The following is a 15,763-nucleotide window of genomic DNA, read 5'->3' as shown; positions in this document are numbered from 1 at the left end:
TTGTTTGCAGGAAAATGGACCTCTGGCCAGTGGGAGGCCTTTAAAAGTGAGGTGGCTAGAGTTCAAGGTCTATATGTTCCTGTGAGGGTGAAGTATTGGCAGGAATAGGGGACCCTTGATGACAACAGATAGCAAGGCTTTAACCAGAAAGGAGGAATTGTGGCTTAGGTACAGACAGCTGGGATCAAGGGAATCCCTGGTGGTATACAGGGGATATAGGAGTTTACTGAAGAAGGAAATCAGGACGATGAAAAGAGGGCACAAGATAGCCTTGGCTGAAAAGATTAGAGTGAATCCAAAGATGTATTTTAAGTATACTAAAGGAAAAAGATCTAGAGAGAGAAAGTGGACATGGACGTGTGGAATCACAGGAGATCGGCAAAGTACTTAATGAATATTTCTCCTCTGTTTTTATCAGGGAGAAAGACATGAAGGCTTGGGAACTTGTCGGAGTAGAGGAGGTGTTGGATGTATTAGAATGCATGAAGTTGGATAAATCTCCTGGTCCTAACCAGATATATCCAAGAACACTGCAAGAGGCTAGAGAAGAAATTGCGGGGGTCCTGGCTGATATTTCTGCATCATCGTTAGCCAAGGGTGAGGTCCCGGAAGGCTGGTGGGTAGCAAATGTTGTGCCCCTATTCAAACATCTGGGAACTATAGACCAGTGGTTGGTCAGTTACTTGAGAAGATTCTGAGAGATAATACATACATGCATTTGGGAAGACAGGGTTTGATTGGGAATAGTCAGCAAGGCTTTGTGAGTGGGAGATCATGCCTCACAAATTTGTTAAGAGTTCATTGATGAACTGACCAGAAAGGTTGACAAGGGCAGGGCAGTAGATGCGGTCTATATGGATTTCAGTAAGACCTTCGATAAGGTTCCACATGGTAGGCTACTCTGGGAGGTTTGATCGCATGGAATCCAGGGGGAGCTGGCAAATTGGATACACAGTTGGCTTGATGGTAGGAAGCAGAGGGCAATAGTGGAAGGATGCTTGTCAGACTGGAGGCCTGTGACTAGTGGTGTACCTCTGGGGTCAGTGCTAAGCCCATTACTGTTTGTAATCTGTATCAATGATTTGGATGAGAATGTATAAGGTGTGATTAATAAGTTTGAAGATGATACTAAAATAGGAGGTGTCATAGAGAGTAAGGAAGGTTATCAGAAATTGCAGCAGGACCTTGTTCAGCTGGTGAAGTGGGCCGAGAAATGGCAAATAGAGTTTAATATAGATATGTTTCATGGTGAATGGTAGGACCTTAAGGAATGTAGTGGAGCAGAGGGGCTTTTGAGTTCAGGTACACGATTCTCTGAAGGTGGAGTCCCAGGTAGACAGGGCAGTGAGGAAGGCTTTGGCACACTGGCCTTCATCAGTCAGGGCACTGAGTACAGAAGTTGGGAAGTTATGTTGGAGTTGTATGGATATTGGTGAGGCCACACTTGGGGTATTGTGTTCAGTTTTGGTCACCTTACCATCGGAAGGATTTTATTAAATTGGAAAGCGTGCAGAAGAAATTTACAAGGATGTTGCCAGGACTTAATGGTTTGAGTTATAGAAGATGTTGGACAAGCTAGGACGTTTTTATTTTGAGAGTAGAAGACTGAGGGGGACCTGATAGAGGTGTATAAGATCATGAGAGGCACAGATCGGGTGAATGCACTCAGTCTTTTTCCCAGAGTTCTGAAAATCGAGGACTGGAGGGCAACAGTTTCAGGTGAGAGGGAAAATAATAAAAGGGAACCTGAGGGCCAACATTTTTACACAGAGGGTGGTACGCATATGGAATGAGCTGCCAGTGGAAGTGGTTAAGGCAGGTACATTAACAACATTTAAAAGGCATTTGGACAAATATGTGGATAGGAAAGGGTTAGAAGGATATGGGCCAAGTGCAGGGAAATGGGGTTAGTGTGGGTGGACATTTTGGTCAGCACGGACCAGTCTGGGCCCAAGGGTAAGCCTCCATGCTGTAGGATTCTATGACTGTCTATGACTCCAAGTCCATTGGACCCTTCTCAACTTTGGTAAAGGGAACTTGGAAAATAAGGTGCTAATGTTTCGAGGACCTCCGGACGCAAATGGCTTGGCCCTGGTGGAAATCGTTCACCCCTGACCTAGTCAGTGGTCATAATCACATGACATCAAACCACCGCATGATACAGCACAGGAAGAGACCACACTGACTCTGGTGAGGGTCCTGGCTCTTTCGGAGCCCATTTCCATTTCCACCACAGCTGTGCTATTTGCTCTATAGCCCTATCGTTCTTTGCCTCACCACAGACGTATCTGATTCCCTTTAGAAGACTCCCTGAGAATCAGTTTCCACTCAGACAGCAACAAATCACAGCGTCAGAACAAACCTCCCTCCTTCACCTTGTTCCCAATTACCTTTGAACTGTGTCTCTTTGTTTACTGACCGTCCTCCCAGTCCTCTTCATTCACCTAATCAAAACTTCATGAATTTGAACACTCCTCCATCCCAATTAATTCTTTTTTCTTGTTGAACAGGATATAGGTGTCAGTGACGAGGCCACATCACTTATTGCCTTTGAGCTCAGAGACTTGCTCGGCCATTTCAGAGGGTGGTTAAGAGTCAACCATGTTACTGTGGCTCAGGAGTCACATGCTGTTCAGACCAGGTAAGGACAGCAGATTTCCTTCACTGAAGGACATTATTGAACAAGATGGGTTTGTACAACATTTGACAATGGTTGTGTAGTGATTGTAACATGGCCAGCCAGTTGGACGTCCCAGAATTCTCCAACTGGGGCTGTTAATCTGGTTCAGTCAGGAAGCCCTGGCTGATAAAGGATGTATGTCAAGATGAGAGTAGTGCTGGAAGAGCACAGCAGGTCAGGCAGCATCCGAGGAGCAGGAGAATCGGCGCTTTGAGCAAAAGCCCTTCATCAGGAAGGGATTTTGCCAAAAACATCGATTTTCCTGCTCCTTGGATGCTGCCTGACCTGCTGTGCTCTTCCAGCACTACTCTCACCTTGACTCTAATCTCCAGCCTCTGCAGTGCCCACTCTCACCTCGTAGATAAAGGATATATGTCAGGCATAATGTAGTGCCTGACTCAGTAAGAGGAGGGCTACTGTCAAACACTAAGCCTTTGTAATTAAAGGGTGATGAGTGGTGGGGTGGCAGCCCCTGGAGTGTTATTTCAGGTGACACGGTTGCGTGTGTGAGGCAGGTTTTATCAAATGCACATTTCACCATCCCCCATCTGCCCTTTGCTGCTGCACAGAGCTTTAGCCCAGACTTACATTGTAGAGGATGGTAGTCCAGCCCTCCATCGTGATGCACTGGAAGACAGTCAACAGGGCAAACAGGATGTTGTCAAACTGGGTGATGCCAGCGTTGGGTCCTATCCAGTAGTCACAGACGGTGCCATTGGGGCAGAGTCGGGCTGGCTCCTGCTTTCCGCAGGGGAACTGCAGCTCCAGTTCTTCAGCAGCTGTTGGTAGGTTGGGGGGGGGGGGGGGCATCACAAAGAGAGTTAGCCGTCAATAATCGTCAAAGCAGATAACAGCACCCATGTCCGTTTCTATAATGCCGTTCATAACCACACGCCATCCCTAAGCGTTTTGCACTTGAAGTCTGACTGTCACTCTCTCTCTCTCTCACTTGAAATGCCTACCACCAGGCACATATTCCCCTCCCCTCCCTTGTCCACCTTCTGCAGGGACCGTTCTCTCTGTGATACCCTGATCCATACTTCCTTTACTCCCAACCATCCCCAATAACCGAAGGTGTGACGCCTCCCTCCTCAGTATCCAAGGGCCCAAACATGCCTTCTGGGTGAAGCATCACTTTACCAACATTTCCCACTATCTACTCTGCGACATAGAACATAGAACAATACAGCACAAACAGGCCCTTCGGCCCACGATGTTGTGCCGAACATTTGTCCTAGCTTAAGCACCCATCCATGTACCTATCCAATTGCCGCTTAAAGGTCACCAATGATTCTGACTCTGCCACTCCCACAGGCAGCGCATTCCATGCCCCCACCACTCTCTGGGTAAAGAACCCACCCCTGACATCTCCCCTATACCTTCCACCCTTCACCTTAAATTTATGTCCCCTTGTAACACTCTGTTGTACCCGGGGAAAAAGTTTCTGACTGTCTACTCTATCTATTCCTCTGATCATCTTATAAACCTCTATCAAGTCACCCCTCATCCTTCGCCGTTCCAACGAGAAAAGGCCTAGCACGCTCAACCTATCCTCGTACGACCTATTCTCCATTCCAGGCAACATCCTGGTAAATCTTCTCTGCACCCTCTCCAAAGCTTCCACATCTTTCCTAAAGTGAGGCGACCAGAACTGCACACAGTACTCCAAATGTGGCCTAACCAAAGTCCTGTACAGCTGCAACATCACTTCACGACTCTTGAATTCAATCCCTCTGCTAATGAATGCTAATACTCCATAGGCCTTCTTACAAGCTCTATCCACCTGAGTGGCAACTTTCAAAGACCTATGTACATAGACCCCAAGATCCCTCTGCTCCTCCACCTCACTAAGAACCCTACCGTTAACCCTGTACTCCGCATTCTTATTTGTCTTCCCAAAATGGACAACCTCACACTTGGCAGGGTTGAACTCCATCTGCCACTCCTCAGCCCAGCTCTGCATCATATCTAAGTCCCTTTGCAGCTGAAAACAGCCCTCCTCACTATCCACTACTCCACCAATCTTCGTATCATCTGCAAATTTACTGACCCACCCTTCGACTCCCTCTTCCAAGTCATTAATAAAAATTACAAACAGCGGAGGACCCAGAACTGATCCCTGCGGAACTCCACTTGTAACTGGGCTCCAGGCTGAATATTTACCATCTACCACCACTCTCTGACTTCGACCGGTTAGCCAGTTTTCTATCCAATTGGCCAAATTTCCCTCTATCCCATGCCTCCTGACTTTCCGCATAGGCCTACCATGGGGAACCTTATCAAATGCCTTACTAAAATCCATGTACACTACATCCACTGCTCTACCCTCTTCCACATGCCTGGTCACCTCCTCAAAGAATTCGCTGCTCACAATGTGACCTGCCCTACATTGGAGGAACAAAGCATAAACTGGATGACCTCTTTGCAGAACGTCTACATTCTGCCTGTAAAAAAAGCCCCTGAGCTTCTAGTTGCCTGCCGCTTTAACACCCCACCCTGTTCCTTGGCCAACACCGCTGTCTCAGGCTTGCTGCACAAGTTGGAAGAACAACACATCATTTTCCGCTTGGGGACCCTGCAGCCCTCAGGACTCAGTGTTGAGCTCAATAACTTAAGGGCCTGAACTCCTGTATGTCCTAGCCTGCTACCCCACACACCTGCCCATCTACCTTATCACATCGCCTGCCATTGCACACCACGTAATGTTAGCCTCTAATAGAGTGTGTTTACAGCTATTCACCCTCCCAGCCAGATCGTTATCAACTCTTTTGTCTCTCCAACTGTTCTCTCTCTATGGTCTCTATCCCCACCTGCCGTTTACTCCTTACATCCTTCCCCCCACCCTATCTTCTGCATATAAACCAACATTTTCCTAACTACCATCAGTTCGGTGGGTCACTGGACCCAAAATATTAACTCAGATTTCTCTCCACAGATGCTGCCAGACCCGCTGAGGTTTTTCAGCAACTTCTGTTTTCATTTCTGATTCACAGCATCCTTCAGTTATGAGTGGGTCACTAAGCCCGTCTGCTCTATCATTCAGTGAGAGCACGACTGATCCATTTATGCTCCATGTTTCCCTTCTACCCACTCAGGAAACTCTGATTGCCCCACCTGACGGAAATATGAGTTGGAGCCAACTGAAGCACAGCAAGATCCCACAAGGATACCCCCCACCCCCACCTTGTGCAATAAGAGTTTAACCTGTACTGATGCTAGATTAGAGTGGTGCTGGAAAAGCACAGCAGGTCAGGCAGCATCCGAGGAGCAGGAAAATCGACGTTTCGGGCAAAAGCCCTTCATCAGGAACAAGGAATCAGGAAAGCTCATTCCTGATGAAGGGCTTTTGCATGAAACGCCGATTTTCCTGCTCCTCGGATGCTGCCTGACCTGCTGTGCTTTTCCAGCACCACTCTAATCTAGACTCTGATCTCCAGCATCTGCAGTCCTCGCTGTCGCCTGTACTGATGCTGACCAAACGATGGGAACTGATCAGGGCACAGGAGTGATTTGCCAGTGTCATGATGTACCGCCTTTTATTTCCATCATGTTTTTTTGGTGGCGGGGGAGGGGCGTAGATGGGGTTTGCACTCGTTATGTGCTCAAATTTCCTGACCTCAAGACTCTGAACCACTGACCCCACTTAGAGATTTCCTTTGAAAACTTTATTTTCTTCTGAATAGGCAGGCATTTGCTCAAGTGAATTTCGGAAGATGCAAAGCTTTTAAAATTGTTTTCATGGGATGTGGGTGTCGCTGCTTGGGTCAGCAGTTACTGCCCGTCCCTAGTTGCCCCCTGGTAAGGTGGGGGTGAGCTGCCTTCTTGAAACGCTGCAGTCCACCTGCTGTGAGTTGACCCAGAATGCCCATAGGGAGGGAATTCCAGGAGATTGACCCAGCGACAGTGAAGGAACAGTGATATATTTCCAAATCAGGTTTGGATGAGAGTTTGGGCTCCAATGCATCTGATACCCTTGTCCTTCCAGATGGAAGTAGTCGTGGGTTTGCAGGGCGCTACCTAAGGAACCTTGGTGAATTCCTGCAAGGCGACTTGTAGATAATACACACTGCTACTATTGTGGTGGAGGGAGTGGATGCTTGTGGATGCAGTGCCAATTAAGTGGCCTGCTTAGTTTTGGCTGTTGTCGAGCTTCTTGAATGTTGTTGGAGCTGCACCCGTCCAGGCAAGTGGGGATTACTCCATCACTCTCCTGACCTTTGAGATGGTGGACAGGCTTTGGGGAGTCAGGAGGTGAGTTACTCACTGCAATATTCCTAGTCTCTGACCTGCTCTTGTAGTAGGCACTGTGTGTATGCGGCTGGTTTCCCAGGACACTCACCACTGTTATTGGTGTAGCAGGTGAGGTGGAGTTTTCCATAGTAAAACTCCAGGCCGATGATGGCAAACATAAGGATAGCGAAGAAGAGCAGCAAGCCGATCTGCAGCAGGGGAACCATCGCCTTGATGATGGATTTAAGCACAATCTGTAAACCTACGGTGGAACACAAGGCACGGGTTAGAGCTTCACTCAGACTGCTGGAACATTCCCGGAATCTCACAGCTCCCCTCCCGCCCCACAGATCGCCCTCACCTCAACATCACAGAAACAGCACAAGAGCACAGGCCTGACGGGAGACAGTGCGAGAGGCGGACGGAAAGGAGTCAGAAAAGAACGGGGACAGGGTCCAGGTGTGGGGTGAGGTCGGCGAAGCTCGGCAGAATAAGGAGGGACGGAGAGGGGAGGGAGGGGTCGGAGAGAAGAGAGGGATGGAGAGAGAGAGAGAGGGGATCAGAGAGAGAGGAAGGGACAGAGGAGTGGAAAGAGAGTAGCTAGAGAAAGCCAGGGTCAGAGAGTAGACTCTAAAAGAGAAACTCTGAGAAAAAATGCATCCAAAAGTGACTCATTGTTGCTGCGGTCCAGACTGGGCTCTGTTTCTCCAAGAGTCACAGAGATCAGGTTAAAAACCACACTTCTACCTTCCTTCGCATCCAGAGGGGAGTTATGTTTGACTCAAACATTAACTCTGCGTCTTCCCACGGGCGCTATCTCGACCTGTTGAGTATGCCACTGCAGTGCTTATTCCGGCAGTAAGGAAGCGTGGACCCGAGGGAATTCCGGAGGGAGTTGCGGGTATGCAGTCAGAGACTGAGACTGAAGGCGAGGATGTGTGAGTCAAGGAGAGAGATTGAACAGAACTCCTCAGGAGATGGCAGGGAGGGTCGGAGCCGACGGGGGGAGTGTTTCACTTTCAAATCAAACCATGAACTCGGTGAAGTTTATTTCTGGTGAATTGAGATGACAGTCAAATATGCAAAGGCATTTAATGTTCTTGTTCGGTGTGTGATTCTTAGTGTAAGTCAATGTGTGGGAAAATAAAAACAAACACAACCCAATACGAACTAAAAGGTAAATACAAATAATCTTCATCATTAATTTATTGTGGCATTAATCTAGAACATTAATCTGGATAATAGAATGCGGTGAGGTGGGGAGCATTTGACGGGGAAATTTTCCCATTTTGTTCCTGGGATGTGGCTGGGGATTTTGTAGGCGAATGTAAGGCCTGCAGATGCTGGAGATCAGAGTTGAGACTGTGGTGCTGGAAAAGCACAGCAGGTCAGGCAGCATCTGAGGAGCAGGAAAATCGACGCTTCGGGCAAAAGCCCTTCATCAGGAAGGATATTTTGTAGTGCATCCCTAATTGCCCTGGAACTGAGTGGCTTGCTGGGCCATTTCAGGGGGCACACCGACCTTTGAAGAGCAGCCCACCCAGACCCATCCTTGTAATCCTACTAACCTGCACATCGTTGGATCGTGGGTGGAAACGCATGCAGACACGGGGAGAATGTGCACACTTCGCACAGACAGGCACCCGAGAATGGAATCGAACTAGGGTCCCTGGCGCAGTGAGGCAGCAGTGCTAACCACTGAGCTACCATGCTGCTCCATAGCAGCCTTGGTCTCTGATTTATTCATCCCATGATAATCCCAGTATGCCATCACCTCTATCTGCACCATCTCGAAACGAGAAGGCAAAGAGTCAGAGCTGTACAGCACAGAAACAGACCCTTCGGTCCAACCTGTCCATGCCGACCATATATCCTAACCTAATCTAGTCCCATTTGCCAGCAGTTGGCCCATATCCCTCTAAACCCTTCCTAGTCATAGAACATAGAACAATACAGCGCAGAACAGGCCCTTCGGCCCTCGATGTTGCGCCGACCTGTGAATTATTCTCAGCTCGTCCCCCTACACTATCCCAAAATCACCCATGTGCTTATTTTAGGTAAGATTAGATTAGATTCCCTACAGTGTGGAAACAGGCCCTTCAGCCCAACAAGTCCACACCAACCCTCTGAAGAGTAACCCACCCAGACCCATTTCCCTCTGACTAACTGACCTAACACTATGGGCATTGTTTTAGCCTGGCCAATTCACCTGACTGGCACATCTTTGGACTGTGGGAGGAAACCCACGCAGACACGGGGAGAATGTGCAAACTCCACACAGACAGTCACCTGAGGCTGGAATCGAACCTGGGACCCTGGTGTTGTGAGGCAGCAGTGCTAACCACTGAGCCACCGTGCCACTAAGGATTGTTTAAATCTCCCTAATGTGGCTGAGTTAACTACATTGGCAGATAGGGCATTCCACACCCTTACCACTCTCTGAGTAAAGAACCTGCCTCTGACATCTGCCTTAAATCTATTACCCCTCAATTTGTAGTTATAGAACATAGAACATAGAACATAGAAGAATACAGCGCAGTACAGGCCCTTTGGCCCTCGATGTTGCGCCGATCCAAGCCCACCTAACCTATACTAACCCACTATCCTCCATATACCTATCCAATGCCCGCTTAAATGCCCATAAAGAGGGAGAGTCCACCACTGCTACTGGCAGGGCATTCCATGAACTCACGACTCGCTGAGTGAAGAACCTACCCCTAACTTCAGTCCTATATCTACCCCCCCTTAATTTAAAGCTATGCCCCCTTGTAATACCCGACTCCATACGCGGGAAAAGGTTCACACTGTCAACCCTATCTAACCCCCTAATCATCTTGTACACCTCAATCAAGTCACCCCTAAACCTTCTTTTCTCTAATGAAAACAGCCCCAAGTGTCTCAGTCTTTCCTCATACGATCTTCCTTCCATACCAGGCAGCATCCTGGTAAACCTCCTCTGCACCCGTTCCAGTGCCTCCACATCCTTCCTATAGTATGGCGACCAAAACTGCACACAATATTCCAGATGCGGCCGCACCAGAGTCTTATACAACTGCATCATGACCTCAGGACTCCGGAACTCAATTCCTCTACCAATAAAAGCCAGTACGCCATATGCCTTCCTCACCGCACTATTTACCTGGGTGGCAACTTTCAGAGATCTGTGTACATGGACACCAAGATCCCTCTGCTCATCCACACTACCAAGTATCCGACCATTAGCCCAGTACCCCATCTTTTTGTTATTCTTCCCAAAGTGAATCACCTCACACTTTGCTACATTGAATTCCATTTGCCACCTTTCTGCCCAGCTCTGCAGCTTCTCTATATCCTGCTGTAACCTGCCACATCCTTCCTCACTGTCAACAACTCCTCCGACTTTCGTATCATCCGCAAACTTGCTCACCCAACCTTCTAACCCCTCTTCCAGGTCACTTATAAAAATGACAAACAGCAATGGTCCCAAAACAGATCCTTGCGGAACACCGCTAGTGACGGCACTCCATGAAGAAACTTTGCCATCAACTACTACCCTCTGTCTTCTTCCATCCAGCCAATTCCTAATCCAAACCTCCAACTCACCCTCAATGCCATATCTCCGTATTTTCTGCAGTAGCCTACCATGGGGAACCTTATCAAACGCCTTACTAAAATCCATATATACCACATCTACCGCTTTCCCCTCATCAACCTCCTTCGTCACCTTTTCAAAGAATTCAATAAGGTTTGTGAGGCACGACCTGCCCTTCACAAAACCATGCTGACTATCCTTGATCACATTATTCCTATCCAGATGTGCATAAATCCTTTCCCTTACAATTCTCTCTAAGACTTTGCCCACAACAGAAGTGAGACTCACCAGCCTATAGTTACTAGGGTTATCCCTACTCCCCTTTTTGAACAAGGGAACCACATTTGCTATCCTCCAGTCTTCTAGCACTACTCCTGTAGACAAAGAGGACATAAAAATCAAGGCCAATGGCTCTGCAATCTCCTCCCTTACTTCCCAGAGAATCCTAGGATAAATGCCATCAGGCCCAGGGGACTTATCTATTTTCACCTTTTCCAGGATTTCCAACACCTCTTCTCTACATACCTCAAAGCCATCCATTCTACTTATTTGTGTCTTAGTATTCACATCGACGACAATGCCCTGTTCCTGAGTAAATACTGAAGAAAAGTATTCATTCAGTGTCTCCCCAATCTCTTCCGCCTCCACACGCAACTTCCCACTACTATCCTTGACTGGACCTATTCCTACCCTAGTCATTCTTTTATTCCTAACATACCTATAGAAAGCCTTAGGGTTTTCCCTAATCCTACTGACTAAGGACTTATGTCCCCTCGTACAAGCTGACATCACCATCCTCGGAAAAAGACTTTCACTGTCTACCCTATCTAATCCTCTGATCATCTTGTATGTCTCTATCAAATCCCCTCTTAGCCTTCTTCTTGCCAATGAGAACAGACCCAAGTCTCTCAGCTTTTCCTCATAAAACCTTCCCTCCAGACCAGGCACCATCCTGGTAAATCTCCTCTGCACCTTTTCCAATGCTTCCACATCCTTCCCAAAATATGGACACAATATTCCAAGTGTGACCGCACCAGCATTTTGTATAGTTGTAGCATGATATTGTGGCTCTGGAACTCAATCCCTCCACGAATGAAACCTAACACACTGTATGCCTTCTTAACAGCACTATCCACCTGTGGCAACTTTCAGGGATCTATGTACATGGACACCAAGATCCCTCTGCAGATCCACACTCCCAAGAATCTTTTCATTGACCCAGCACTCTGCCTTCCTGTCATTCTTCCCAAAGTGAATCACCTCACATTTAGCTGCACTGAACTCCATTTGCCACCTCTCAGCCCAAATCTGCAATTTATCCAAGTTGCCCTGCAACCTGTAACATTCTTCCAAACTGTCCATTACTCCACCGACTTTAGTGTCATGTACAAATTTACTGATCCATCCACCTATGCCGGCGTCTAAGTCATTTATAAAAATGACAAACAGCAGTGGTCCCAAAACAAATCCTTGTGGCACACCACTAGTAATCGGACTCCAGGCTGAATATTTTCCATCAACCACCACTTGCTGCCTTCTTTCAGAAAGTCAGTTTCTAATCCAAACTGCTAAATCACCCTCAATCCCATGCCTCTGCATTTTCTCCAACAGCCTACCATGTGGAACCTTATTAAAGGCTTTGCTGAAGTCCATGTATACCACATCAACTGCCCCACCCTCATCTACATGTTTGGTCACCTTCTCAAAAAACTCAATGAGGTTGATGAGACATGACCTGCCCTTGACAAAACCATGTTGACTATCTGAAATCAAATTGTTGCTTGAAATACCCATCCAGATGCCTTTTAAATGCTGTAATTGTACCAGCCTCCACCACTTCCTCTGGCAGCTCATTCCATACACGTACCACCCTCTGTGTGAAAAGCTTGCCCCTTAGATCCCTTTCATATCTTTCCCCTCTCACCCTAAACCTATGTCCTCTAGTTCTGGACTCCCCAAACTCAGGGAAAAAAAACTTGCCTATTTCAAAGAATAACAAAGAACAAAGAACATTACAGCACAGGAACAGGCCCTTCGGCCCTCTAAGCCTGCGTTGATCCAGATCCTCTGTCTAAACCTGCTGCCTAGTTTCTAAAGCTCTGTATCCCACTGCTCCCTGCCCTTCATGTACCTGTCTAGATACATCTTAAGTGATGCTATCGTTCCCGTCCCTCCCACCTCCACTAGCAACACATTCCAGGCAGCAACCACCCTCTGCAGAAAGATCTTTCCATGCATATCTCCCTTAAACTTTTCCCCCTCTCACCTTGAACTCGTGACCCCTAGTAATTGAGTCCCCCACTCTGGGAAAAAGCCTCTTGCTATCCACCCTGTCTATATCACTCATGATTTTGTGGACCTCAATCAGATCCTCCCTCAACATTCATCTTTCTCATGAAAATAATCCTAATCTACTCAACCTCTCCTCATAGCTAGTGCCCTCCCTACCAGGTAATCCTGGTGAACCTCCTCTGCACCCTCTCCAAAGCATCCACATCCTTTTGGTAAATGTGGCGACTAGAACTGTACGCAGTATTCCAAATGTGGCCAAGCCAAAGTCCGATACAATTCTAACATGACCTGCCAACTCTTGTACTCAGTACCCTATCCAGTGAAGGAAAGCATGCCATATGCCTTCTTGACAACTCTACTGACCTGTGTTGCCACCTTCAGGGAACAATGGACCTGAACACCCAGATCTCTCTGTACATCAATTTTCCCCAGGGCTTTTCCATTTACTATATAGTTTGCTCTTAAATTGCATCTTCCAAAATGCATGACCTCGCATTTGTCTGGATTGAACTCCATCTGCCATTTCTCTGCCCAACTCTCCAATCTATCTATATTCTACTCTATTCTCTGACAGTCTCCTTCACTATCTGCTACTCCACCAATCTGAGTGTCATCTGCAAACTTGCTAATGAGGCAACCTATACCTTCCTCCAGATCATTTGTGTATATCACAAACAACAGTGGTCCCAGCACAGATCCCTGTGGGACACCACTGGTCACAGGTCTCCAGTTTGAGAAACTCCCTTCCATTACTACTCTCTATCTCCTGTTGCCCAGCCAGTTCTCTATTCATCTAGCTAGTACACCCTGGACCCCATGCGACTTCACGTTCTTCATCACCTACAATGGGGAACCTTATCAACGCTTTACTAAAGTCCACATATGTGACATCTACATACCTTCCCTCATCAAGCAACTTTGTTACCTCTTCAAAGAATTCTATTAGGTTTGTAAGACATGACCTTCCCTGCACAAAACCATGCTGCCTATCAATGATGAGCCCCTTTTCTTCCAAATGGGTATATATCCTATCCCTTAGTATCTTCTCCAGTAGCTTCCCTACCACTGACATCAGGCTCACAGGTCTATAATTACCTTGATTATCCTAGGTACCCTTCTTAAACAAGGGGACAACATTAGCAATTCTCCAGTCCTCTGGGACATCCCCCGTTTTCAAGGATGCTGCAAAGTTATCTGTTAAAGCCTCAGCTATTGCCTCTCTCCCTTCCCTCAGTAACCTGGGATAGATCCCATCCAGTCCTGGGGATTTGTCCACCTTAATGCCTTTTCGAATACCCAAGACTTCCTCCTTCCTTATGCCAACTTGACTGAGAGTAATCAATTTACCCTATCCTTGTCCCTCATGATTTTATAAACCTCTATAAAGTCACCCCTCAGCCTCCGACGCTCCAGGGAAAACAGCCCCAGCCTGTTCAGCCTCTCCCTATAGCTCAGACCCTCCAACCCTGGCAACATCCTTGTAAACCACAGCAGAATTATAGGAGGGGAGATAGTCTGGAGGATTGTGGGACAGGGGGAGAGATTCTCAGGAAGTGACTTGGCCATAAAGGGATTTGAAAACAGGTATTAACATTTGAAAATCAAGTCATTGCTGGAGTCAAAGAAGGTTGGTCAGTACTGGGGTGAGGGGGTATCAGGAGTTGCAGTGACCTATGACTGATGCAACACAGTATTAGTTCATTTCGACCCTATAGAAGGGAGAGTGTGGGAGAGCAGCCAGGAGTGTGTGAGAGTAATTTTCAATGAATTAGTGAATGTAAGAAGTAGGAAGGCATCAAACCCATTCTTTCAAGGGATTTGGGCATCACGGGGGAAGCCAATATTTGCTCCCCGACCCGAATTGTCCTTGAACTGAGGGGCTCCCAGCACCATTCAGAGGGCAATCATGCACATTGCTGTAGAGGTCTGGAGACACGTGGAGGTCAGAACATAAGGTTAGCCTTCATAAAGGAAACTGTTGAGCCAGACAGCTCATTGTCATGGGAACCACGACTGAGCTGAGCTTCCAATTCCCACATTATTTCATGAGATGTCCCGAGCTGCTGCGATGGAGTTTGAACCCATTTCCCCACAAGCATTCACCTGGGCCTCTAGATTCCTCATCCACCATCTCCTCAGCAACAGTTTAGTAACATACAGAAGGGAATGGAGACAGCTGTTATGAAGGTGTCGGTGTGTACTGTACCTTTAAGACAGAGAGGAAGCTAGCAAGGACTGACTGAAAGCACAGAGTGTACTGAACAATTTAAAAATGTAACACTTCATTGGAACAAATAGCTGGAGTTGCGTTGCCATGGAACAAAAACAAATTCAAATTCAGCTAATCAGTTTAAATGATGCCCCCGATATCAAAATCTAATCGAATTTGAATTTTGCTGTTTGGGATGACATCAAACCAATGAAATGATCTGATGTTTTGGGGTATAAAACTGGAACAGTTTTGGGGGAGAACTGCAAAGAGGTATAGGTACAGACTGCTAGCCCACTAGCTCTCTGAAAGGTATCTGTCCATAAGAAAAGTTGTGCAGCAGAAGCCTAAAGAAAAGATGACCCAGGAAAACACAGAGGAAACTCTACAAAGGAGAATTAACAAAACTGACTGGTTTTGAAATGTGATTATTTTTTGTAAATCTTAATTTTTTTTTAATTGGACAAGTATTGTGGAGTGGGAGGTGAAAGATAGGTTTAAGAGAAAGGAGTTCTAAGTAGCTATTGTTTTAATGTTCTCTATTGGACCTAAAGAATAAAATTGTTAATTTTTACTTTAAAATAGTGACCTCTGGGATAGAACATAGAACAATACAGCGCAGAACAGACCCTTCGCCCCTCAATGCTACTCCGACCTGTGAACTATTCTCAGCTTGTCCCCCTACACTATCCCATCATCATCCATGTGCTTATCTAAGGATTGTTTAAATCTCCCTAGTTCTTTGCCTCTTGAAATTTAACAGGTTACAGTGTGAGGTGAG

At 46.9% G+C, this 15,763-nt stretch overlaps 1 protein-coding gene across 1 annotated transcript in view; it reads right to left on the bottom strand.

Annotated features, from left to right (window-relative positions):
* Positions 1-15,763, bottom strand: part of LOC122554086 (putative voltage-dependent R-type calcium channel subunit alpha-1E) — a 1,472,327-nt gene that overhangs the window by 1,181,476 nt on the left and 275,088 nt on the right. The window contains exons 7-8 of the mRNA XM_087990243.1: positions 7,020-7,172; positions 3,269-3,459 (exon numbers count right to left, since the gene is read on the bottom strand). Coding sequence (XP_087846369.1) covers positions 3,269-3,459; positions 7,020-7,172 — 344 coding nt within the window. The remainder of the gene's footprint in view (positions 1-3,268; positions 3,460-7,019; positions 7,173-15,763) is intronic.

Source organism: Chiloscyllium plagiosum, unplaced genomic scaffold (assembly GCF_037043375.1).
Source record: "Chiloscyllium plagiosum isolate Xiang-an unplaced genomic scaffold, Cpla_swu_hap1 HiC_scaffold_9, whole genome shotgun sequence".
In the NCBI taxonomy this organism is placed as follows: Eukaryota; Metazoa; Chordata; class Chondrichthyes; order Orectolobiformes; family Hemiscylliidae; genus Chiloscyllium; species Chiloscyllium plagiosum.
The sequence above is the reverse complement of the archived record's forward strand: the minus strand, read 5'-3'. Positions and strand labels throughout refer to the sequence as shown.